Source organism: Thunnus albacares, chromosome 15 (genome assembly GCF_914725855.1).
Source record: "Thunnus albacares chromosome 15, fThuAlb1.1, whole genome shotgun sequence".
NCBI classification, from domain to species: domain Eukaryota; kingdom Metazoa; phylum Chordata; class Actinopteri; order Scombriformes; family Scombridae; genus Thunnus; species Thunnus albacares.
The window spans coordinates 25,555,911-25,582,630 of NC_058120.1; the positions used below are offsets into that span (position 1 = coordinate 25,555,911).

The 26,720-nt window shown below is 41.5% G+C and overlaps 1 protein-coding gene and 1 long non-coding RNA gene across 8 annotated transcripts in view; one reads left to right on the forward strand and one right to left on the reverse strand.

Moving 5' to 3' along the window:
* fgfr3 (fibroblast growth factor receptor 3) overlaps positions 1 to 26,720 on the forward strand; it is an 85,578-nt gene that overhangs the window by 47,360 nt on the left and 11,498 nt on the right. For 5 of the 7 annotated variants that reach the window (XM_044375259.1, XM_044375255.1, XM_044375258.1 and 2 more), the window contains 9 exons: positions 859 to 1,028; positions 11,252 to 11,375; positions 11,584 to 11,774; positions 20,643 to 20,787; positions 21,472 to 21,647; positions 25,058 to 25,206; positions 25,537 to 25,658; positions 25,978 to 26,088; positions 26,183 to 26,373. In XM_044375259.1, coding sequence (XP_044231194.1) covers positions 859 to 1,028; positions 11,252 to 11,375; positions 11,584 to 11,774; positions 20,643 to 20,787; positions 21,472 to 21,647; positions 25,058 to 25,206; positions 25,537 to 25,658; positions 25,978 to 26,088; positions 26,183 to 26,373 — 1,379 coding nt within the window. The remainder of the gene's footprint in view (positions 1 to 858; positions 1,029 to 11,251; positions 11,376 to 11,583; positions 11,775 to 20,642; positions 20,788 to 21,471; positions 21,648 to 25,057; positions 25,207 to 25,536; positions 25,659 to 25,977; positions 26,089 to 26,182; positions 26,374 to 26,720) is intronic. The other 2 variants (XM_044375256.1, XM_044375257.1) reach the window with 2 other exon arrangements.
* LOC122998377 lies at positions 17,781 to 26,288 on the reverse strand. Its single transcript, XR_006407416.1, has 3 exons — positions 26,278 to 26,288; positions 22,725 to 22,730; positions 17,781 to 18,401 (listed from the first exon to the last, which is right to left on the reverse strand). It is a non-coding gene; the product is annotated as an uncharacterized LOC122998377 (long non-coding RNA).

A 26,720-nucleotide genomic window follows, 5' to 3' on the forward strand; every position in this document is an offset into this window, starting at 1 on the left:
GGAAAAAAAAAAAAAAAAACTAGGAGCATAATTGTTAGAAGAAAGTGGTACTTCTTGGCAGAGCGAGTCAGACTTCAATCATAAGAAACGAGGACTTCAGACGTGATTTGGGCTCGACTGTTGTGAGACTTGACTTACTCGTGACCCTGACTCCCTAAAGACTTGAAAACATAAAACCTTCCAAAAAAATCCAGGAACCACATGCAATGAAACAGCTTGGTCTGAGCTTGCATCTTGACTCGCAATGTGTTTACAGAGACCTTTGACTTGATTTAATTTTCCCTAAAGGACTCAAGAGTTGCTTTGACAGACCTGAGACTCTTTAGGGATTTTAAACTTGATTTAACTGAAGGGATTTGGAACTTTCTGACTTGTCTGAAACGATTATGACTCGTCTCGTTACTTGTCTTGAATGACTTGAGACTTGACTTGTGAATGGGCCATAAAGTGTGCAGAATTTAGTGGCATCTAGCAGAACAGACTGGGCAGAAATGGAATATAATATTCATTCGCTAGATGCCACCAAATCCTACACACTGGTCTTTTAACTTGGACTTGTCTCAAATGACTTGAAACCTGTCAGTGCTGCAGAACTTGAGACTCAAAGGACTCAACTTCAGACTTGTGTCAGACAATTACAACTTGTCTTAAGCGACTTGAGACTTGATTTGCGACTTGCTCTGACGAACTTGAGACTCAACTTGGACTCGTCTCGAATAACTCGTAACTCGAGACCTGTCAGCACTGCATAAAACTATGTATTTTTAATGTATACTCTTATACACGATATGTTTTGTATTTGAGGAGATAGTTTTCCCGTGACTGACATGACACTCGTGTTTTGTGTTTCACCAACAGTAGCTCCGTATTGGACGAGGCCTGACCGGATGGACAAGAAGCTTCTGGCCGTTCCGGCCGCCAACACCGTCAAGTTCCGCTGCGCTGCGGCCGGAAACCCGACGCCGAGCATCCACTGGCTGAAGAACGGCAAGGAGTTCAAGGGAGAGCAGAGGATGGGAGGCATCAAGGTGAGAGGAACATGTTAACATCTGAAGGTTAGACAAGCAGGGTTGTTATTTAAACATTCAAATCCTCAAACCAGCTCCAAAAAACGTGACGTGGGGGAGGTTATGCTCTGGCCTTATCCCTGAGCTACCATCAAAGTGCCTTTTAGCAAGGCATTTTAATCTCTTCCTAGTGCAACGGAGCTGCTGTGTGTCCATCAGTGGATCAGTTTTGAGTGTTGCGATGCTCCCTGGTGTGAATTTCTATAACTGGAAGAGTGTGAAGCAGAGTGCTGAAAAGAGCGTTCATGCTCTGTGAATCTTCTCATGGTAAATAAAGGTCAGAAAACAGACCGCAGAGCTGGACGCCCTCAGCAGGATCCGGCCCACTCTTAGCCCCCGCTAAGCTGACCGAAGTAAATTTAGAGGGTCAGACCGCTGTGCTGAAATCAGACTGGTGCACAGATACATGCATGCTCGCGTGATAGCTCAGCGTTGACAGTAACGCAGTGCAGCAAACAGCTGTTGTACTCAGTTTTGTCATCGTTCTCACTCTAAACACTGGGCTCTCATGTGGAATGGCACTGCTTAAAGTAACAGGGCTTGGTTTACTTTTGTGTTCCTTTAATGGCCCTGAGCTGTAGGATTAAAAGACAAACTGAGTGTGGTAAGAACATTGGAATTCAAACAGCCAAAACGTGTGTTTTGGTTCAAAATAAACTTAAACTTAATAGCATATAAATTCTAAAATTGTGACCAGAGATGTAAACTCTTCCAGGATCATTCAGTCCATTGTCTCATTCTTCCTCTCAGTCCTCACACTGTCTTAATTAAGTGATGATGAAGGGAGCAGATTTACCTGTAAAGCTTGTAATGTTGCATAACATTGGTCCCATTCTTATGTTCAGAATTAGTCATATTGGTGAAATGTTGTGTCGGGGAAAGTTACTTTTAGTCAAGATACTTTGTAACTGAAAACAGACTGAGACTCAAACTTACTTTAAAAACAATTTTCTCTTGTATATTCTTTCCATTTGTTTAAACTTACTTACATTTAGAGCAATCAGACATGCAGCCATGTGAAACTAATAGCTCTTTAAATTTAAATAGAAGCTTTATACTAAATATGTATATATTTTAACCAAAACATTACATTTATAATAACCACAAAACCTAATCTGAGCACTCTTAACACTTTCCAGTTTGCACTCGACACTGGTGGAAGTTTTAAGTGGAAATCTTGACTTCCTGTTCAAAGTTCAAGAGCTTCATGTAGCTTTAGAGAACGCATTTTTTGGTCATTTTTTTCAGGTTTTCATAAGATTTTCTCCTGTTTTAAAGTAAACACTGCAACAGTCTTTTCCTGAATGACACATTAAAGCAGCCTGACTCAGTCATGACTTAAATAAAGTGATATTTAACTAAAGTTCCCGAACATTAGCTAACAGTAAGCACCGTAAGCTAGTGGTCATACCAGACTAAATGAGGCTAAAGCAGCAAGTGTGTGTGTTTTATTGATTTTAAATTCAACTTTTCCATTTATAATCCGATGTGATCAGACTTTTAACAGTGAAATTGCATCTTCTAACTTCAGCAACAGTTAACAGGCTGCTAGTGAAGCAGTGAGAGACACTTTTCTCCCCCCCCCCCCCCCCCCCCCAGTGGAGGTTTGGCCTTTAAAGAGTTAATGGTAATGGGATCCTGCAGCTATTAACAGTTTACAGAGATCTCCAACATCTGCTCCCAGCAGACCAACAGCAGTTGTCTCCCTCCCTCTGTCCCCACTCTCCCCTGCCTCACACACAGATTCACACACACCTGTCACCAGCCCTCAGGACGCTCCAACTTGGACTGTAGTGGCTCCCTGACAGCAACTTTTAGCGAGTTTAGCACACATTAAGATTCGCTGGTAATTAACTTTTCGTCTGAGTTGTTAAGCAGCAAATTAGTCCCAAACTGACCGGTCAGAGCACTTTAGATATTTATTCCATCTGTTCACCAACTCTGCAACTTCTCTCCCAAATCCCTGTCTTTGTTACTGTTGAAAATGACTCACCGGAGTTAAAGAGCGCTGTAAAGATGTTTTTGTGGTGACTGAGGCCGTATTAAGACATTAATGTCAGGCTAATCATTGTAATTTCCTCACGGTAGACTGAATCTGTGCAGTGCTTATCACTTGATTTATTTCCCTCTGCAGCAGTAGCCGCTTTGTGTGCCTCCCCGACTTTAACACATGCTCCGATGGGATGTTTAATGTATAATTAGAGGGTGATATGTATAGCTGACTATCCGTAGTAAGCCTTTACAGAGTTATGTGAGGTCCTCTTGGCCTTGTTTTGTGTTGTGTGAGTGTGAGCTGCGACACTGTTAGTTGTCAACAAGCCACCAGGACAAATCGCTGTACATTTTCTGCTCTGTATAGCTCAGCGGGTCCAACTTGAACCCGGTCACTGCTGTGGGTTTAGTTCCCACCGTGGCCACTCAAGCTGAAAGTATAGACGCTCATGGTGCTGTTAAGTGTTAAGGATGACATCGTCCAACCGAACGAGACATGTTGGTGTGTGTTAACTCGGTGGTTCGAGTGATTCCGACTCTGTCAGAGATGTTTGGCAGCGAACGAGGAGTTATATCAACCCGCAAACATGTGACATCATCCTGCCTACTTTATTATCTTTAAATCCTTTTTCATGTGCTGCCCTTTTTCCAGATTGTTATTAATGGAAAGTCTTTTATTTTGGTTTTTAATTAGGCCCTAAATCACAAAAAATAACAACTACTTCCCATTTTCCTCTCGTGTTATCTGGCAACTCAACACTGAACCTTTTTAAATTCTCCTGCAGGTAGCGTTTGGCTTTGTAAAACTGGCAGACTTCAAAGCCACTTAATCATACTCGACAGCGTTGTACGGCCTCCATGATAAACTTAATCTGCAAAAGACATCCTATTTTTTTCTTCTGTGCACATCGTTCTCTGCAATCACATTTAGTCTCGTTCTAATAGAGATGTTAAGAGGTGGCTGAGGCCTCACGGAGACGTTCCTATCCTTGGCTCACTATGTCCCTCGTGGCCTCTGTGAATCCCCGTCAGCTAAACTGTGTGGTAATTTCTGTCTTAATTAAGATTCCAGTGCTTCATTTAACTGATGGCACCTCTTATCTGGAACAAGTGCAACTCTACTCCATCATAACGACCATTGACCATGGAATGATCATATGAAATGTTAGAAAATTGCAGTGAAAATACAGCATTTTAGTCTGATAGAGATATAAAAAGTGAAGTGACAATTATTAAGACGTTCCTTTCTGTGTCTTTATCGAGTCGTTATCTCACGCCCCTCCCCTCCCCGTCCCTTCCCCTCCCCTCCTGTCCGCAGAGCTGTTTTAAAATCCAGTTAGCCAATCACCATGTGGCCGCTTTTGGCCTTGAGGGAGGTGAACGGAGAGGTCACCTTCTGTAGAATCAGGGGTGCTGGGTGACAGACAAGCCTGTGACACGGCCGGGTTTCACGGGGTCAGAGGTAACAGCTTCACCCGGTCTTCATGTCAAAACCTCTGCTGACCTCTGCACGCTGCAAAAAATGTCCATCTTCATTGAGATTTATAAAAGAATGTTTTAAGCAATTTATACGGTCAGTTCACACAAATGAACACACTTTTTTTTCATACTTACTTCTAGTATCTAGTGCAGATAGTTTAGATTTTATTCGCCAATGAGATTTATTCCATCACCCCAAGACAATAGAAGTGAATGAAATTCAGTCAGTGGTGCTCAAATAATATAAAATGTACATTTCAAAAGTGAACATTTATTCAAAGTGATGTCCTAGGCACAGCTTTTAACTGTTTTTTTTTTTTTTTTTTTGTTAAATTAAAACTGTTTTGCTCCGAAAGCTATTTGAACCGAAAATCAAGTCACATTATCTGCAGTTAAGTTGAGTGATGTGTCTAATAGCGTTATAATGTCACCTAATTTTTAACACAGTTATCCTTCAGGCCTCCCCTCTCTGTCCCTGCCAAATGCTCATTGGTGGTTTTCCCAGAGATCATCTGTTAATTACTGTGAGCAGCACTGTGGTGTCTTATTCCTTTAATTGATTTAGTAGTTTCTGTAGATGCAACTTTTTTTTTCCCGTTCTCCTTTCAGTCATGGTGGCTAACGCTTCCCGTGCTAACTACCATCTTGTTCTATTTATGATATTTTCAGAAAGCTGCAGGAAACTTGCATCATTTGATGTGATCAAGATCATTTTTACTTTCAAACAGCAAAAATTGGGAAGAAACCAGAACTGCATTAACTTGTTAGTCACTTGTACTCACTTTATTTCACTTTGTAGTTTATATATATGCCACATGCAGATATATAAACATCAAGAATCCACCAATCAGTGGGCGCCACACACACCACCAATAGTCCTACATCGACAAAACCGATGACACAAAGAGATTAAGCGAGTGAAGATTGAATCGTCTTTGTGTCGACTGACACAATACAATAACTTGTTGTTAGCACAGATATTTTTTGCAGTGCATTCAATCTCCCCTCGTGTCACAGCCCTCATCACCCCACCGCACATCTGCTTGTGATGAGTTCATCTAGAGGGGGCTCGGGGTAGATTGGTGGCGGGTGAAGGGGTGGGGAGGGGGGTCACCCTGAGTCTTGACAGGCCAACAATGGTCTTCTAAAGACTCTATTCCTGCAACAGGGTCTTCAAGGTGAAGTAGTCTTCCTGCAGCATCCATATTGAAATGACAAGATCATTTTTTGATTTGACAGCCGTGCTTAATCTCGACTGAATGAATCGCGACCGTGTCTGATTTTCAAGGTTTCGACGTGTGATGGGATGGTTTTGTCACACGTCTCTCAGGCTGGTGTGACAGTAACTGACTCGCTAACCGATCCGTGCTGATCAAATACAGCGAAGTCTTCTCCACTCAGCGACGCCGACCAGCCGCTTTGTCATTTACTCCTAAGTGCCTTCAGATCTGCAGAAGTGTGAGATAGAGCTTACTGCCTGAGTGGACCATTAGAGTCCATTACCCACCCACAAAAATACCTCCTGTCTTCACACTGTGAGTGGTTGAAAGTGGCCTTTTCTGAGGATGCACCATGTTCTTCTTTGTTCCTTTAAAAAACATCCATCTTAACAAGTGGTTTAATTTTCTATACAGACCTGAAATCTAAAATATAAAGAGGCTGAAGAACAAGTACATCAAGCCAGATGGGTTTGAGTTTTGAAGTTGAGTTTGCGTGACAAGAGAAATTATCTCACCCATTTAAAACTGATTATGAGATTAGATGATACTTGGCAAGATTAACTTTTTGCAGCGTGGTGAGTCATTTATCATTCTGTAGTCTCAATGGACAAAAAAAGAAAAACGCCTCCATGTCTCCTATTCACATTATAATCAGGGATAAAGATTTTATTTTTAAGATAAAGCCACTCTGGAAGGAGAGGTACTCATACGTTTATGGTAAAGAGATTCAGGGCAGACTAGATGAAAAATGAACTGAGAGAGATTGTGTTATTATACTACTGTCATATAAGACAGGTCATTTCTCCATTTTATTATGTTATAGATATCAGAAAGTTTTCTGTCAGACCGTAGTAATTTATCTATTTATTTATCTTCACTTGTCAAGAATATTTTGTGTAAACGAACTTCTTTGTTGTTGTGGGTCATGCTGCATTAAAGATATGTCTACAAGAGTTTTATCAGACAATCAGGGTCTCAGTGAGCAGTTCTATGTCTCATTACGGACGAAATGCTTTTTATTACTGCCAGGAATGTATTTCCTGTTGACTGCAGGTGGTTTTTAAACCAAAAAAAACACTTAAGTTTGAAGATTTACATTGAAGCATCAGCAAAATGAATCATATATCAGCAATTTCAGTATGAAAATGCTAATATTGGCACAAATCAGACTTATTATCTAGTCCTACATGCCTGTATAGTTGTATACTGACATTTTATCAGTATATTCTTTCTCATGAGCACTCTGGAGGTTTGTTCTGACATTCAGTCCCATCTTACACGCACTTTGTACGTCCATTGAAATGCAACACAGAGGACTAAACGATACGTTTGTTGAAACTAAATGAAACGGTAAATGGGATGTGTGGCTCATTTGTAAAATGGAAAATAAAATTCCGGCAGGGCGACGTGCCGGAGCATTGTGCGCCTTCCCAGACAACCGCGCCGCTCGGAGCCTCCTCCATTATGGAGGGGCCAGGCCTAAAGGTCAAAGTTCATCCCTCTATTGAGCCATCAGTCGGAGGTGGGGAGAGATGGGCGTGTCGTCGGCCTATTGAGCGAGTTGGAGTCTTTGACAGCCAGAGCCGATGCTGTTGTATGCTGCCACATATGGCGGAAGGGATTTTATTGTGTTCATGCTAAACTGCGGCGGCACAAGCAAGACAAAAGTTGACAATGTAATTATTGTTTCATTCCGTCCAGGTCGCTCAGCGCTTAACTGATTTTTCAATCCCTGTTTTGACAGGTTTCCAAGGCAGGGCTCTTAAACTGGCTCCACACTGTTACTTTTTAAGACTTTAAGCACTTTAAACCCTTGTTTTTCCAGTCCAGATTTTAACACAGTCGGGATTGTGAGTCTCTGTAGGCCGCGTAGGAATTTCTACACTTTGCAAGATTATTTTTGGACTCTTTTTAATTTTAGAGCTGCCACGGTCATTTGCTCTCCTCCCCTGTCGTTTTAACCAAATACACCACGGATATCAAAAGACAGATTATCCTATTTATTTGTTTTTCTTTCACTTTTTTTTTTTTTTTTTCTTCTCTTTTGAACTCTGATACTTTCAATTTTTCAAAGAGTTCTTCGCTCTGTTGATGCTATGGTGTGCAGAGCTACACAGTCAATAGACCTACAAACCTCGCCAGTTTTAATAGCAAGCCCTCTGGGCCGCTTCTATCTGTTTCCGCCTCCTCTCTGTGGGTCAAATTAGACGGTAGCACAGATCTGGGCCACTGGTCCGCTCTGACACAGTCATAAATTCTGGTAACTGGCCCCACTGGTTCTGACAGGGCTATTTTGCGAGGTGAAGACGGAGAGTTTGGACTGTAAAGGGAGCAGAGCTTCCTGTGTTTTCTCAGACAACTGCTACACTGCAAAAAATGCCTGTATCTTTATGAGTCATTTTAGCTGGCAGTCGAGTTGTGAATTCTTGTTTTGATTAAAATAAGTAAAAGATTTTGCCAGAAGGGTGAAGAAACTTCACCGTTTTCCACTGCAGAGTCTGTGAAACACACAGAAATACCCTGCAGAAAAATCTCAATCAAATACAAATTTGAACCCGCTCCAACTTCCACCACGCAAAGACTCTGTATGTCTTTTCATATGCACACTTTTTACAGTGTGAAACTCCAAGTCCATTCCCATGGCTTGTGCCTTTCTGTAGGTCCACCACGGCCAAAGCCCTAAAACCTTTAAAGCCTTGTATGACTCTAACGTAAGCTCCTTAATAATTTAATTCTGTTTGGAATCTGGCATGATTGGGATGGATGGGATTATCACATTTGGAGACTAATACTGCAGGTTCAACAGGGGTTAGCCAATGTAACATGGTAATAAAAGCAAGTGGCATGTATGGAGACATAATTAAAAGTGCGAAGGGAGAGATGGAGGGAAATTAAAGTAGAATCAATTCTGGGATAACAGTTACCATAAAGCATGTGTTCAATATGAAAGTTAAACATGAAAACTGCAGCAGTTATCAACCTTTAAGTATCTATAAAATGTTGAAGTAAACAAGTATTAGATGTATAATGTATGGACTGTATCAAAAGTGCTTATTGTAACAATTCCTTTCAGTTTTCCTTTACAATAAAACAATAAAATATTGAAATAATGAACATCTTACGGGTTAAAATAAACCTTGTATTTACAGTTTTGGGTGCTTTCAGGTGAGTTAGATGATTACATGATCCTCTATAGATAATAATTCATTGTTAATAATAATCATTTCAGGGCTGAATGAACACAGTGGAGTATAAAATGCAATATTTGCCTTTTAAATGTAGTAGAGGAAAAATAGAAAGTGCCCACTCTAAATAAAAATACTTCAGAGAAGTACCACTACCTCAAACTGTACTTAAACTCTGAATTTCATTATGAAACATGAGAAGTTATTGTGCAAATGTCATTTAAAATCAGGTCTTTTCTGACACTTCAATAAGACTGCAGCTCTCTGATCACAGTCTCTTTCTGTTTCTGTTGGTGGTCTTGGCCTCTACTGAACATCGACTCCAGCTCGTATTTTACCACCTTTTAGCTTCCCTCCTCATGCGTTGCCGTCTTTTTTTTTTTTTTTTCTTTTTTTTTTTTCTTCCCCCCTCTCTTCTCCGCTCAGCTCAGAGCCCAGCGACCGCAGCACAAGGCGTCACTCATCTGCTCATGAGAGCAGCCATTGACTCCGGTTTGACTCTCCTCTGCTCTGAGAGGGGGGGTAGACGGGGTGGAGCCAGCCGCTCTCTGAAAAACCATTTGCCAGCGTTGAGCAGGCCGCCTGGTCTATGTTACCACGCAACTGCAAAAAGCACACACACACACAGGCATAATATTTACACTGTTACATTATTTTCCGCGTGCGCCTCCAAAAGAGAGAGTCAAGGAGTGTATACTGTATGACAGAGGCAGGAGGAGAAGGAGGGGAGGAGGAGGAGGAGGAGGAGGAGGAGGGAGCGCGTGAGGGTGATCCTCTAGCTACAAATATATACGTTCTGTGAATGGTTGGCCGGTTACCTAAACGCGTGGGGTTAAACGTTTGTGAAAACACAAAGCCTTTCTCTTGGTTGGCACATTTTTCCTACGCAGGTGATGTTAAGTGTTCCACCCTGAAAAGCCTCCTTGTTGACATCACTCACTCCCCTCGTCTTTAGCCATCCTGACCCCCCTTTCGGAGGAGTTCACTCGGCGCTCGTCTCGCAGCGGTGAGCACGGCGTCTGCGGCGCATGTTTCCACTTAAGCCGCAGAGGGTCGTCCCTCCCGGCCCGCGGAGACTCTGCCTATCGGCGCGTAGCAGGTTCTCTGTTTCCCGCCTCGCCGTGCCACTCGCTGTCACTCCCTCTCCTCTGAGCCGCCGCTTCTGAATCTGTCAAGTTAGTATCTGTCTGCCGCTGCCATCCAGACACACCTGGTTTGAATTACTATGCGAAATTTACTCTTCGACTCTCCTGGGATGGATTGCTCTTGACTGGCGCAGTGGAACCAATTTCAGAGGTGCAAAAAAAAAAAAAAAGCCTGCCTGCTTTCACTGCAGGCAGAGAGAAGAAAATGCTTTTAAGAGACTTTACTGAGCTCTCTCTTATGAGAATAATCCCCTATGAAATGTTCTTTATATCATTATTTTAATTAGTTTCACTGATTACTCAAACATCTGGGGCTTTGTGGCGTTCTGCTTTTTACTCTTGCTATCCTTGTTTTTGCAATTTGCTCAGCAATCTTGCACCTTAGCAAAGGCCGTCCCGTGACATTTCTATTTCTATTCACATCATCTTGCTTAGTGTGAAAAAAAACTCTTATAAAACATGATCCATGGCTGCGACCGACACCTAATCAGACCGCTCTCTGCTCCTGAATCCCTCTAGTTGCAGTTTTACTTGATGCTACTGTTTCTGTTTCCCATCAGGAAGTTTACACCGTGTCAGGGCATTGTTTAAGACTAATCATATCTGCTCCGCATCAAGCAGTATGTAATTAATAAAAAAGAGGTTTAAATGTTATGCTACCATTTTAAATGTTTGTTCTGAATAGTTTGCACTCTCGGTAAACTTACGCTGCACACATCACGCTCTTGTTTACCATCCTGGCTGCTCTGTGAATGTTTTATACCAAAACATATCAAAAGAAGGGATGGATCTGACGCTGGAGAGGACGGTGGTGTTCACTCACCTTATTTGACTAAATCGGAGGAATATCTGTTCGTAAGCAGGGCACTCTTCAAACTGTAACTCATGCATCTTCCAAAATGTTCTTTTCTTTGTAGGACAGATGACGCATAAACCTCTGAGACTAATGTTTTAGTTATTTTGGGCTATATGAACAAGCTTGTCATCACAAATGGGAATATACTATATAAGTACTTTGTTAGTTGTCTGTCAAGTCTGCAAATATGATACCAAACTCCCCCTGAGATATCTTTACATAGGCTCAGTATCCTAACAAATTTAAATGAGCTGTAATGACATATCATGACTGTTCCTTCCCTCCCTCCTCTCCGTCCTTCTCTCAGCTGAGACACCAGCAGTGGAGTCTGGTGATGGAGAGCGCCGTGCCGTCAGACCGGGGAAACTACACCTGCGTGGTGCACAACAAATACGGCACCATCACCCACACCTACCAGCTGGATGTGCTAGGTAAACAACACGGGAAACATTTACTTTCACTTCTGCCTCTGTGTAAACAACGAATAAATTAACATTTACAAGCGGTTCAGAAAACCCGAGAGAAATGTTGATTTTCTTAAGACCTCCTTACTCCTGCATTTTCTACAGCACACGTCGTAATTTGTGCTAATGACTTCATGCTAATGTCTCTCTCTCTCTCTCTCTCTCTCTCTCTCAGAGCGCTCCCCTCACAGGCCCATCCTCCAGGCGGGTCTGCCCGCCAACGAGACGGTGGTGGTGGGCAGCGACGTGGAGTTCCACTGTAAGGTTTACAGCGACGCTCAGCCGCACATCCAGTGGCTGAAACACATCGAGGTCAACGGCAGCCGCTACGGCCCCGACGGCGTTCCTTACGTTAACATCCTGAAGGTGGGTCCACGGCACGGCGCTCTGTTTCACATCTCTAATGAGTCTGGGGGTCTTACCAGCATTTGCCTGGAGTAGATTTCAGTCTATGATAATTTCACTCATAATTAATCTCCCCTAAATGTCTCGTTTAATGAGTTTTTACAGTAGGTGGGTCGGCGGAGGCCTACGGGCTGTTTTCACTACGGCGTATAATTGACGAGCTCATTTTTCGAACGCTACACCTTCATTACAAGAAAGAAACGCCTCACCTGCACTTTCCTACCTACAGTACAGTGCAACATATAGAAATGTACTCTCATTAACCTGATGATGTCACTGTAAATTACAGTGTAGAGTCTCATATGTGACACAAACTGGTTCAGTTTTGACAAAACTTACACTTTATTCTAGTGTTGACCTGTTAATTAATGGCGGATTTATGCTTTTCTATGGAGGTGTTGTGGTCGTCCCTCATTAGAAGCTTCCAAAAAGGCAGTAATTTATAGTCCAGTGAGTGTATAATGTAAATCACTGATTGATAAAGCATCAATTAGCATCAGAGTTAGTTAGTTCACAACATATAGATCCATATGCTTCATCTTATCTTGATTACACAAGCAATCCAAGCTGCACGGCCACAGTCCTTATGGTCTCCATGAGAGATCTCTGTAGACCTGATGTGTGCTTTTTTTCAGGAATTTTTATTTATTGAATCTCCACACAAATAATAGACAACAACAACACATCTGGAGCTTCAATTCAGCTTTCAGGGAGATAAGAAAAAAGGTAGATAAAGGATAAAAACAAACTCAGATATAAATAAAACAACAGCACCCTGGAAAAAAGAATAAATCCACCTTTAAAGGTCATCATCTTCAAAAGTTTAAGGTTAAAACCATTCCGCTTGTGTCCAACTACGACTGAATAAATGTCGCTGATTGGCACGTGAGTCTGAATTAATCGCTCGTATTTTGATGCGTTTGCGGTTCAAACTGCAGCGTGTTTGTTTGTTTGCAGCTGTTACGGTTCGCTCTAATGTATCTTGTAGCTCTTTAAAAAGCAATTTTTCAATCACAAGCGCTCCCACATGAAATAAAGGTTAAATAAACACATCGGGTGGGAAGGCGTCAGATAGTCTTAGAAGGGCTCCTGTTGAAGAGAAACTCCTGGAGGTCTCATCCCCTCCCCAGGCAATGTTGGTGTTCAAGAATAGAGTAAAAAGCATTCCTCACCGAGGAGGACAACACCCTAAACCCGCTGTGAGGCGTGTTTTTTTTTTTTTTTTTTTTTTTTATTTGGGGTGAAGAGAGGAAGACTCCCATCGAAAAAAAACCCAAGAAGGCCCTTTGCTTTCTCATTTGGCCTCCCCATTTTCTTTTTTTTTCTGCCTCTAGAGAGAGCAAGGGAATAAAACAAACATCTGGTTTAGACTAAGTTAACTGCTGTGGTGGCGGCAACGCAGGGAGAGAGACGGGCTCTGTTAACCGCCGCTGCCGTCAGATGTGCTGCGTCGCGTGGTTTGAGGAGGAGGAGGAGGAGGAGGAGGAGGAGAGAGGAAAGAGGGAAGAGGCACCCAAAAAAGCCATGGAAAAAATGAGTGGAGGAACACAAGGAAGGGCAGAGTCAGCAGAGAGAGAGAGAGAGAGAGAGAGAGAGAGAGAGAGAGAGAATGTGTGACAGAGTGGTGGGTAAAGATGGCGGGCGAGAGACAAAGAGAGAGAGAGAAAGGAATACGAGGTGAAAATTGAGACAAAAAGAGGAAGAAGAAAAGAAAGTGAGGAGTGAGAGAAAAGGGAGGAGGAGGAGGATGCAACGGAGATAGAGAGAGATAAAAATGGAGGAGAGGGAGTGATAGAGAAGAAGAAGAAGAGTGACAGGAGACAGAAAAAAAATCTCTTTTCATACATGATATCTGTCTGTTATCTGTTAAACTAATGACTCTGGGGTTCGTTCCAGACACACAGCCAGAGGAAACTAATTGGAAAAACAATATTTTCATTTTATCTTAACGTTATTCTATAAAATTCATGCAGATATTGATGAATTAGTTCATTTAAATGTGAGAGGCTGCTGCACCTGCCATGATCCTCTAGATTTTTTCAATGCAAAAACAAATTTCTAATTTCCATATTCACACACTACAACTGTTGCTGATGTGATTATTAAGCTAACCGTCTATATCATGAAGCAAAGAAGCACGCTGCATTAAAAAAAAACCCAACAAACCTCCAGCCTGAACCCTCAATACCTGCAGCTTCATTCATTTCCTGCAGTTTTTTTGCAGCAGAACACTTGCAGATATTTGGCTGAGAATAAAATCAAATCTTGCATTTTCAATCTAAAGCCACATCTGTGCAGCTGTGACCATGTGGACCGTCAAACTCGGATTATGATTGACAGCTGTCAGCCGCCTCTCTATAACGTTATCCTATCAAGCTCTGATCATAAAGTGCTGTCGAACTGCTGCACTGCTAAAAAAACCAGCCAAGAACATGAAAACACAGTCAGACTGAGCTGTTTTACCTTCGGTCCATTTCAACATCCGCGGTTTTGCTGGTCACAAGAGAGAAAAGTTGACTCACACTGCACAGAGACCCAGTTTAGCTGCCACAGTGGCAATTTGCTATAGGAGGATAATGTGCTGCCCCCTTCCAGATATGTCCTTGAGACTCAATCAATATATATACATGATAATGAAAACAACAGCTCTGTAATGTTCTTTTAAATTCATTATTCAAACATGACTATTATGGAAAGAGCCACAATGCTCCTGTGATATTTGGCAGCAGTAAATTGACAAATGATAATATGAGCAGGAGGAGGATTCTCAGTCTCTCAGTTCTTGCATCAATGATGGATTATTTTGCAGTTGAAGCTTTGATTAATTGCCACGAGCACAAGGGATGCTCCTCACCGCCGCCGCTGCTTCTCACTGGTGGATCCCTTAATACATTTTCTAGTCAGTTTATCATCATTTATTAGGTGTTCAGTTATTAGGTAAACTAGAATATATTTATACTGCGAGCAGCTGGCATTAAAGGTAAAATTTTGATGTGATGATTGTTGTTTTACTAGGATGCTGTATGTGAGGAATGGTAGAAAAGGGAAAGGGTGCTGCTGCTCACACTGTGTGTAAATTGAGAAGAAGGTTACATAAGTTTTTTTTTGATGTCTAACAACACATGAGTGAGCTGAGAGCCAAAGAACATTATCATCAGCTGCAAGTAAAACCTTGAAATAGTTTAGTGTTACATACATATAAACTGAACCTCCTCTTCAAGTGAAAATCGGCTCATTCAGTGTTTTGTGATTTATTAAAGTGACTGAAACAGTCATCTTTGACATGTTAGAAGTGATAATTAAATGACAAATTTATCACACTGTTCTAATAGAGTTGAGCAAGACGCACATTTATAATCTGTTTATTTATATAACGTTTTGCACGCTGTAGCCTCCACATCAAGTGTTTCCAAAATGTCACTCGGTCCGACTTAAGAAGATTGTTGTTGTTGGTTTTTTTTTTTTACGGAAAAGTGACTTTGGCAATTATTCAAACCTGTAAAAATTTCAAGCACATTTACGCAAAGGAGCGCGTGTCTGAAAGGGAGTACGAGAGCGAGAGGAAAAGAGAGAAACAGGAGTAAGATAGAGAGATGAAGGAGAGAGAGACAGACAGGAAGAGAGAGAAAGAGGAGGAGAGAGAGAGAGAGAGAAGGGGGAAAGCGAGCCTGTCAGCCCAGACCGCGGCTCCACGCTCTATTTTCGACTACCACATAATTGAAACAGTATTTACTGAGATTTGTGTGTGCCTCTCTCTCTCTCTCTGTCTCTCTCTCTCTCTCTGTGTCTCTCTCTCTCTCTCTGGCCCCACCACAGTTCATTCAGACGCTCTGCGACATCTCATGTGTGGCATATACTGTAGGAGTTAAATACAGCAGAGGATAAGGAGGAGGAGGAGGAGGAGGAGGAGGAGGAGGAGGAGGAGGGGGGGGGGGGTTCATGCAAGATTTTTTTTTTTTTTTTTTCTCAAATGCCTGAATCGCTCTTTTGATGCCTGGAAAAAGAGTTAACGATGAGCGACTCATCGGTGAGAGGGAGGGAAAGGGAGGCATCTGGAGCCGAGCGCTGGATGTTCATTAAGCAACCATAAAACATGATATGTTTTCTCCTTTATGTGCTTTGCCTGTTTAATTATTCATCGGCAGTTTCTCTGCTGGAGCGCCTGTCACGAGCAGTGTGTGCGTGTGTGTGTGTGTGTGTGATAGAGTGTGTGTTTGCACGTGGCGTACACACTTTGGAGAGATTGACATACTGTAATGCCTTTAATCTACCAATAGACAGCATGTGTTACTATGATTATGCAGTGTACTGTGTGTGTATATGTGTGTGCGTGTGTGTGCGTGTTTGTGATCTTACAGGTTTTACGATGTAATTCCTTAAATCTCACAAACAGGTTCATTCACTATGCGTGTGCAGTGTGTGTGTGTGTGTGTGTGAGCGGCTGCCTTTCCGTCCGTCCAATCAATCACAAGGAAATTAACTTTTTTGATAACTGATTAATCGTTTTAGTCATTTTTTAAGCAAAAATGCCAAATGTTTGCTGTTTCCAACTTGGATTTTGGGCACGTTTCACTATTTTCTGCCATTTTATAGACCAAACAGTTAATTGAGGAAATAATTGGCTGATTCGTTGGTAATTAAAGCACTCGTTAGCTCTATATATATATATATATATATGAGCTGCAGTACTGAAAAACTTACAGTTTCTTCACTTACAGTAAATAAAATAGCAATCAGCAATACTAGCATGCAAAAGTACTCATTTACAAGTTAAATTTCTGCATTCATATGGTGCTAAAAGGAAATATGTGTTTATAAATGTGCTTATTCTCTTTCTCTCCTAGAGTAGATTAGAGGATATATACCACTGTATGTACAAAACAAACATCTGGTTTAGTGTGGAGCTAGAGCCAAGAGGTAAAATAAACTTTCCAGCATCTCCAAAACCCACTAATTAATAAGTTGTATTTTTGTTTGTTGTTGAAATGTAACAGAGACATTTTCTGGTTTTTAGATGCTGTAAGCTAAGCCAATTGCCTCCTGGCTCTAGCTCCATTAAACAACTTGCGGTAAGAAAGCAAATAAAAGTCAAAGTATCTACAGCTATCAGATAAATATTAAACACACTCATACCGCAGCCGTGTGCGACAACGGATTGTTTTACTCGAGTTAGTTTAACTGTTAGCAAAAAAGAGAAGAGATACTTTGTATCAGATTTAGCTAATTCCAGCTTTCTATCTAAAAATCTCTGGCAAGTAGACTCAAAAACAACAAAATTCAATAAATATTAACGATAAATACTACCATTTTACATTATTTTCTTCTGTGTGTGTGTGTGTGTGTTCTACAGGTTTGCATATATGTTTTTGTACATGTGTTCTTGCAGGATCTCACAATAAAGGCCTCACTGTGCCTCTCAATGTTTCTTTTGCAGAGTGTTATCAGTAAGTACACTGAGGCCCACGATAGGTTGAAACTGTCCAACGTGACAGAGAAAGACGCCGGGAAGTACTGGTGTCGCGCCTCTAACTTTGTAGGCAAGTCGGAAAACGCTTTCTGGCTTAAGTTACGCAAACCAGGTAAATCCTGAGCTCCGAGCAGCCACATTTGACCCCCTCTGCTGTGTCTCCTCCTCTCTGCGGGGCTCCTCTTGGTTGTGGGTTTGATTGGCTCGCTGGCCGGCTAATAGGAAAAACAAACACACACACACACACACACATATTCGTCTGCTGTTTGCTAGTAGTTTTTATCCATTTTAATGCCCAGTACCACTTTGTTTTCTTTGCCGATCAATAACAAACACAATATCACATCTTTAATTACAGCCACGATTTCAAAAGCGTCGCCCTCGATTACCCACAAACCACCTTTTACACAAGCACACACACTCACACATACACTGCATGCACAATTATTAGGCAGTTTTTTTTCTCAGAACTAATTGGTATTGTTGAGCAAATACAATGCTCTCAGTTGATCCAAAATGTTACTGAACCTCAAACCTGAATGTTTAACAAAGGGAAAGTGAGTTTTATCTTTCTCAGGGGAATATATAAGTGTGCACAATTATTAGGCAACTCAATTCTTAGAGTCAGTGTAACAAATAACACAAAATGACAATTAAATGGCCTTTTAAAAATATTCAGTGACCTATATAGCCACCCTTCTTTTCAATAATTGCCATCCATGGAGTCTAGCAACTTTCGCTGAAGCAGCAACCACAGCCTCCCAGTGTACTGTCTTCCCTCACTGTAAATCTCACATTTGAGAAAGGTTCACACATTCTCAATAGGATTTAAGTCAGGTGAGGAAGGGGGCCAGGTCAATATTCGGTCATCTTTGGAGGCCTTTGCTAGCTAGCAAAGTGGACACATGTGATGGAACATCGTCCTGCATAAAGATCATGGCCCTCTTGAATGCTCAGGACTTCTTCCTGTACCACTGCTTGGAGAAAGTATCTTCCAGAAGCTGGTGCCCTCTCCTCCACCTTGCTGGTGCCTGACTTGAAGTGGTGCCCTGTGTCCATTAGTGATCCAGCCACAGGTCCATCCATCTGGTCCATTAAGAGTCGCTCACATGTCATCTGTCCTTTGAAAAAATCTGTCTTCAGGTATTTCTTGGCCCAATCTTGACACTTAAACTTGTGAATCTTATTGAGTGGTGGTCGTGTTTCAGCTTTCTTTACCTTCAGCCATGTCTCTGAGCACTTGACACCTTGTACTTCTGGACACTCCAGATAGGTTGTAGTTCTGTAGTCTGGTGGCACTGGAGGATAATGGCTTCCTGGTAGCTTTATGTTTAATTCTTCAAGTCTTTTGCAGTTAATTAGCACCTTTTCCTCACCATGCATTTGCAACTATTTGCAACGAAACGAGGGTCACGCCTCCATAGTTTAGCTATTTCAAGAGTCTTGAATCCATCTAAAAGGCATTTTACAATTTTTGGCCTTTCAGTGTCAATTAAATTTCTTTTTTGGCCCATTTTACCTGAAGTAATGAAGCTGCCTGATAATTATGCACACCTTAATATAAAGTGTTAATCACTTTAGGCAACACCTTCCCTCATTACATAAATGCATATCACCTAAAAATGATTAAATCCAATAAGAATTCAAGTTGGTTTGGAGCTGGAAATTGTGCATAGAAATATCATCATAAGAGCAGAATACTCACTTGCCTGATAATTGTGCTTGCAGTGTATAAAAGCCCACATTAAAAGCCCCCCCCCCCCCCCCCACTGACCCAAACCGCCCGCACACATAGAGACCGGTATCGATTTCCCTGGAGTTCATTCTCCAGCTGTATTAATGTGCTTTTATATGAAAGCATACAGCAGGACTCTGATTTTATGACTGGGACTGGATGTCACTGTTCATCATTACTGAGGCCTGGGGAATGAGAGTCTGCCACCCCCACCCCCTACCAAGCCACATCAGACACTGGGATTGAAACGGACTCCCTGCTGGTCATCACACCAACCATTAGTCAAAGGAAAAGCCGCAACCGCTACAATGCCTACTTTTGAAGTTATTCTTTATCATACTGAATGTAATTTTGTTTGGCTGAAGCTATAAAAAATGTACTGTATATATAGGTTAACTTCTAATAATCTAATCATGTGACCAGTGCAAATTGGTCAAATGAACAGCTGAACAGCAGAAATTTAGAGATAAAACTATTATAATTATCTGTATCAAAGGAAAACTTATGTTGCCATCACACCAGCGGAGCGTCATGATTTCTGCAGCTTTGCTTTGCCTGCAGGTAAACCAGTCGCTGGTTCAATTTAAACTCACAGATGTTCTAGCAAAAACTCTCACCCTGGTCAGAAATTAAGTATTTTTTGTCAATTGCAGAACACTTAAGTCTGACATTGCCATAATATTATTTCAACTTGTTTCCGATACAAATCAGCTTGAAAGAAGACATAATTCAGTAACGCAGGTCATTTTTTTGGACATTTTACAGAAAGGGTGGTACAATTTGGTACAAATTAGCAAAAATTATTTTCAGTGTGTAGTTTTGTGTATGAAACGATATATTAGCATATTATATTTTTTCAATATTTTCATAAAAATAGCTGCTGTGTAACTGTTAGTTAGTTCTTTGAAAGGGTTATGTAATTTGTTTGTATACTTCAAATGTATTCAGAGTTTTTAAGGAACAACCTGATATGCTAATATGTAGTTTGACACACAAAACAACACACTGAAAACTAATGTATAATATATAACTATATATTATACTTAACTATGACTATTTTTTTTTGCAAATTAACATTTACATATATAGATATAATGACTCAGCACTCACCGACTAAACCAACCAAACACTTTTCTTTAAATTTTTTCTTAAATTTGTACCACATTGCACCACCTTCTCTATAAAATGTCCCAAAATCTTGAAACAAGTTCATTGCTATTGAAAAGACATTGACATATTCTAACTGCAATGTCTTGATTTTTCACTTGTTTGCAGTAAGCAAGACTTTTAGGACAAACAATAACAGACCAAAATGACTCTATAAGAACCAGGTTGAACCAGCGAGCTTCTCTCTCAGCGTGGTGACGGTGCTGCTTGGGTGTTTTCAGGTATTGGTGGTGGTTCTTGTCAGCAGAAGAAAATAGTCCAGCTGACTCTTCCAAATCCTCGGTCCTGCCTCCTCTTCCATCTGCCGGACTGGGTCTTTCTTTTTTCCCCCAGGGTGTATTTGGTGTTTCCTCTTAAGAAGCTTTGGGCTCATGATATTTCTTCTCTCTCTCTCTCTCTCTCTCTCTCTCTCTCTTCCTGTTCTCCCTCCTACATCTTATCCCTCTCTCATTCTCCACAGACGGCTGGTATTAACACTACAGATAAGGAGCTAGAGGTTCTCCTTTTGACCAATGTGTCTTTTGAGGATGCGGGCGAGTACACTTGCCTGGCAGGGAACTCTATCGGCTTTGCTTTCCACTCTGCTTGGCTGACGGTGCTTCCAGGTATATTCTTCTTCTCTCTCTGTGGGTGTCTGGACTCGTGTGGTCCGTTTCCTCCACGTGTATCATCCTCAAATGTTATAAACTCCATGAAAAGATGATTGATACCATACTTCCCCCCCCCCATGTTTTACTCAGTAGCACAATCTTTTATCACTCATGTTCAAACCTCTGTATAATTATCGTGTATTATCGTAGATTGTTACTTGTTAACACGTTTTAAGTGCGTTGCAGTTGTGTCATCGCCCCTTTAATTGGACGAACCAAACCTATAATTCACCCTGCATAGAATGACACTTTTTAATCAGAGCAGGATCGTCTGTTTAAATGTCTCAAGGCTGCGAGGCAATTTAAAGACATTTCTGTGTTGGGTGTTCAACACAATAATTACCTCCCTGGAGAGAAGCATATCACAGGTGCAATTACCTGCTGCAGGATAAAACTACAAGCTGATTACTTTGCTGTGTCATCCCAGACACTGAATGCATACCTTACAGTGTGCAAAGCAAGTTTTTGAGCTGTTTTATGTTGTTAGGATTTGGATGTATAGCTGTTTTCTTTTTTTAAAAAAAACTGCAGTTCAGGTGAAATGTGCTACTGAGCAAAGCGATATTTCTTTTTAATAAGTATATGGTTTGTTATGTGGATTTGCAACAACCTGTATTTTATGACGTCCTCCTCCCAAAGCAGTGAACCCAGAGAAGGAGGACTACTACGCCGACATCCTCATCTACGTGACGGGCTGCGTGCTCTTCATACTCGCCGTGGTCATCGTCGTCCTCTGCCGCATGAGGATGACCACGCAGAAGACGCTGCCCACGCCGCCTGTGCAAAAACTCTCAAAGTTCCCCCTCAAGAGACAGGTAACAGAAAGTAGATACAAGATTCGTACACTTTTTCCCCCTCTTTTCCTCTCTCTCTCTCTCTCCTGTCTACTGAGCTTTTAGTTTAAACATGTAAAATGACTTTGATCCAACCAGCAAGCGGGTGTAGCAATTTATTTTGAAAAGCAACCCTTTTCAAAATAAAACAAACCACAACTATAATTCCTGACGAGCTGAGGCTTTAACTTTTATGCAGCTTTTCAATTCATTACTGTTTCAGTAAACACCGTTGGCCCCCATCGGAGGCTGACAGGCATGACAAGGGTTTCCATGAGTCTTTGAATTGCTGGAATATACTTCACTGAAGTTCCAGAGGTGTAGTTGAGACACGGAAAATTGGGGGGGAAAAAAGCATAAAGTCCCTTGAAAAATCAAAACATATCAAGAATTTGTTGAACAGATTCATTGCATCAGATGCTGTTTTCAGCAGTTTTGTCTTCAAAGAAAATCCAAACTGTAGCAGAATTTAGTTTATTTTGAAAAACAACCTCAACAGTCCAGGAAGGATTTAATTCAGGGAAGCACTCAGAATTAGTTATGGAGAGTCATGGAAAAATCCTATAATTTTTCTGCATCTGTGCCACAGAAAGGGAAACCTGCAGAAAAGTTTTCTATAACTTTCAAAGAGCACTCGCATGCAGGATAGGACTCACGCAAGCTGGAGTATAAATAAATAGAGAAGGTTATTGTATGTCTATCTGCCATGGATCTCCCTCCGTCCCGCTGTTTTGATGACGTGGTGCGGACGCTGGAATGCATCACACGGGTGACATGTGTTCACATTTATCTTGGAGCAGATTCAGCTCAGTGATATTTATGCCCTCCTGTGACTGTCAGTGTTAGTTTTAGATTTCACTCTGTGTAACGCACACTCGCCCCTCAACTGTTTGGAGCGAAACATAAAATGGAGCAGCTGCATCTCTGCAGCCTGCAGTCTGAAGAACTCTTCACGTCATTTTCTTGCAGGGCCACGTTCAAGACCAACCTCAGTCAAGTCCAACACCAAGTTTAATCAAAAGAAAGGCTAATCAAGTCCTATTCAATACAAAAATAGACCATAAACTGAGAACGAGTCTAAAGGAATAAAAGGAATTGTTTGTTTGTGACACACTCGTATTTGTTTTCTCGCCAAGTGTTAGATGATGATTGATACCACTCTCATGTGGTATCGATCTTTCTCATCAAACTCTCTGCAAAAATGAAAATAAGCGTATTTCCCAAATTGTTAAACTGTTCCTTTAAAGGAGTTTTGTGCAGGATGAGCAGAAATGTAGCCGAACCGTTGACACAAGTTGAAATCACACCTGTCTGTCTGTCTTTTAACAAAACACTGAACAATTTTAGCAGAAGTTTGGTGAAGCATTTCTTGAGTAGGTTGTTAGACTTTGATAAAGATTTATAAGACGATACTTTTATAGACTTGATTCTATATCCGAGGTGTATTTTTGTCAGGTGAAGAAATCAATTTAGAGTTCAATACGTTTAAAAAAAAAAAAAAGGTAGGTTAAGTAGATGAAGTGGTACAGTAAGAATGACGTCTTTAGGAAAGCAGCGGTGTTGCAGTATTGTTCAGCGGCGGTGGAGGTTTGTTCTCTCTAGACAGACACATAAGAAAAAAAAAACTTGAGTCAACCACTAGTGGTAGATTTAGACTATCCACCGGTTTTGACATGTCTGGGTCAAACAGGATTTGGAATCAGACGTGTCCAAGAAGGAAAAAAGACTTTCTGAAGACCAGTCTAGAGCACTTTTGCTTTTCCAGCCTCTCCTTACTAATTAGTTTGCCCTCGCTCTTGTCTTCTCTTCAGTCTACTTTACGCTCACCTCCTGACTTCTATCTCTTTTGCTATTGACATATAACTCGTGCGCTCTGAATGCAAATATCAGCCGAATGTCTAAACAGCAGAGAGTTTATTATCCGTGCTGCCCCACCCTGCTGGACTCCCGCTGTGTGCAGGACTCAGCCGCTGTGTGGTTGCTTTGAGCGAGCTCCAGCTTTCCAGCTTCATAATTGAAGGGTTGTTTCTCCTCAAAATGCAAAAGATGCATTTTTCAAAAAAGAGAACATTTTTCTTGAAAGTCATAATTCTGTTCTTGGAAAACAAACATATTATTTGTAAAAAAAAAAAAATCAAAGTTAGGATTTAGTTTTAAGTGTGTTTTTCCTAATTAGTCTTACAACAGTCTTATTAGGTTTGATCAGGTTGCTCTAATTGTCGCCGCTAAATCTTTTCTATTTCTGCTACCTTCATACACATGCTCTTATAAGGTAGTCCAGGGAAAGATCTTATTGCATTTTTCTGTAATCTTTGCTTCGTTTTTATAAAGCTAATCTCCTGGTTCTCTCCTTTCTTTTTCATAACTCTGAGTAAATCTCCCATAAACCTCCTGGCATGTTCTATCAGATATTACTTTTCATGCCTCTCAAATTTTGGTCGGGGCTGTTTTTTTTTTTTTTTTTTAGCTTAACAGCATTTTTTTTTTTCATTTTCCCTCCGTTGAGAAGTTGAGGAGGGAAGTCTGGTAAGTGGACATGTTTGTTTCAGGACCCCACCTGAAGGGGCTGAGCTGGCAGACTCTGACACAAACAGATTCATCAAAAACCAGTCAGATAAATGGTGGGAGGATGTCGAGCCCACGGGCTAGGCGGCAGGACCGCCGATCTGGAAATGGAGCTTGCTGATGGATAGAGACGTCCGTCCCACCTCTCCACTCGCTCGCCCACCTCTGCATCCTCCTTCATTCGTCTTTGTTACTGCCTGCTTCCTCCTACGTGCAGCCACAGGCCGGCTGTTTGTTAAAGTGACCGCCGGTGTCAGAAGTCAGGCTGTTTCTCTGTTGCTCTGACATTGGTCTCTTACTGCCAAAAAGTGTTCCATCTTAACAACTTATTCAATAATTTATTCAGTCAATAAATGATTTTTTTCAAATAGAGGTTAACTGATGGCCGTTCTGAATTTGAGAAGTGAAATATTTTTCTAAATTGTGATTTTTTTTCCTACAGCTGAAACATTTTGAGTATCACACAAGACAACATTTTTTCATCTTTGACATCTAAAATCTTAAACAGATAAACCAGTAAAACCAGTAAAAATGTATCTGCCATTTCAATAGAAAGTGAACTGAGAAATGTCTTTAATTATGATGACTGAAGCCAATAAATCTCACTCTTTTAGTTAAGTAAAACTAGCATTATGGTGAAGTATCAGTTTCTAACTTGTTTTCAGAAGATCAGGGTTAGAAGCTTTGTTCAGTCATATAATCATCTGTTGGGTCAAAGGTCACGGTTAGACCCAGTGTCCTTCCTCTCTTTCCTCCTGTCTTTTTGTTCAAACACACATCATGTCTTCCCTTTCAGAGACTATAACAGTTCGCTTTTTGCACCCAAGCAGGTGTCCTTGGATTCCAACTCCTCCATGAACTCCAACACACCGTTGGTCAGGATCGCCCGCCTGTCATCCAGCGACGGACCGATGCTGGCCAACGTCTCGGAGCTCGAACTGCCATCAGACCCCAAATGGGAGTTTCCTCGAACACGGTAGGAAAGGAGGAAAAAACGGCTATTTATCACTGACGTTTAAATGCCTGTCAGAAAGAAAACCGGCGCGGCTGCGGCTTTTTTCATGCTGCCAAGCAACATATTTCAGAATTGACATCCACTGTGTCGTCGTCCTTGTACCTCAATGTGCTGTGAAAACATGTAAGCCGTCAATACATCAAGGTCATCACGACACCTTCCTCTACGCTATTATTGTGCTTGGCAAACAAATCAATCTCATTCAAAACTGTAAAGACAGAAATTGATCTGCTGTAAAAAAAAAAAAAAAAAAAAAAAAAATACGACCTCTGAAATTGTCTTTTGTTTCAGGCTGACTCTGGGTAAACCTCTGGGCGAGGGCTGCTTCGGGCAGGTGGTGATGGCCGAGGCCATCGGCATCGACAAGGAGAAGCCCAACAAGCCACTCACTGTTGCTGTGAAAATGCTGAAAGGTTAGCGACTGTTGTGACTGCACTTCTGGAATAAATACTTGACCTTGACTGTGATAGCGACGGTATTGTGCCGTGTGATTTCCTGATGGGAATCAACAGCATTGTGCCTTTTCTCTCTCTATTTTCCTCATGTGTACCCTCTCTCTATGTATAAAGAGAATAATTCATCTGGCCTGTCTGGTCTCATAACTCCCACAAGCTCAGACTGATGCTCTCTCCTGCGTTTATCTGTATTGTTGTGCTGTCTTGCTCAGTAAAACCTTTCCTTACAAGTTGAGTACAAGTGCTTCATTACTTCCTTCTCTCGTTCGTCTCTCAGATGACGCCACAGATAAAGATTTGTCCGACCTGGTGTCAGAGATGGAGATGATGAAAATGATCGGAAAACACAAAAACATTATCAACCTGCTGGGAGCGTGCACGCAGGACGGTGAGGCCACAGCACAGCACGGAGGAGGAGCTCAACAACATGGTAACGGTATAGTTTGTCCTGGAAGTGACTTTGTGCTCTGTGTTGCGTTCAGGTCCGCTATACGTCCTGGTGGAATACGCCTCCAAAGGCAACCTGAGGGAGTACCTGAGGGCGCGGCGGCCCCCGGGCATGGACTACTCCTTTGACACCTGTAAAATCCCAGATGAGCAGCTCACCTTCAAAGACTTGGTGTCCTGCGCCTACCAGGTCGCCCGAGGCATGGAGTACCTCGCCTCGCAGAAGGTCAGTCGCTGTGATTCACTAGATCGAGCTGGAGTTGAGTCAATCTGCAAATACTGAGGAGTTTTACCGAGCTGAGCAAAATGTATGTGTGTTTTCGGATCTCCGATTGTCCTCACAGCTTCAACTTAATTATTTTCCTGAAGGGAAAAAGAAGACATGGAAAATCGTCCTTGACCAGCTCTTACCTTTCTAACCTTTCTTAGGAAAAAAGGAAATTAGAAATGAGAGTTTTGGCTTCTTATACAAGACCAACAAACTTTTGCTTAAATGGAGAAAATATCATTTTAAAAGGATTTTCTTTGCATTTTTATTATTTTTCTTAAACCTTATGACCTCAGTGTGAACAG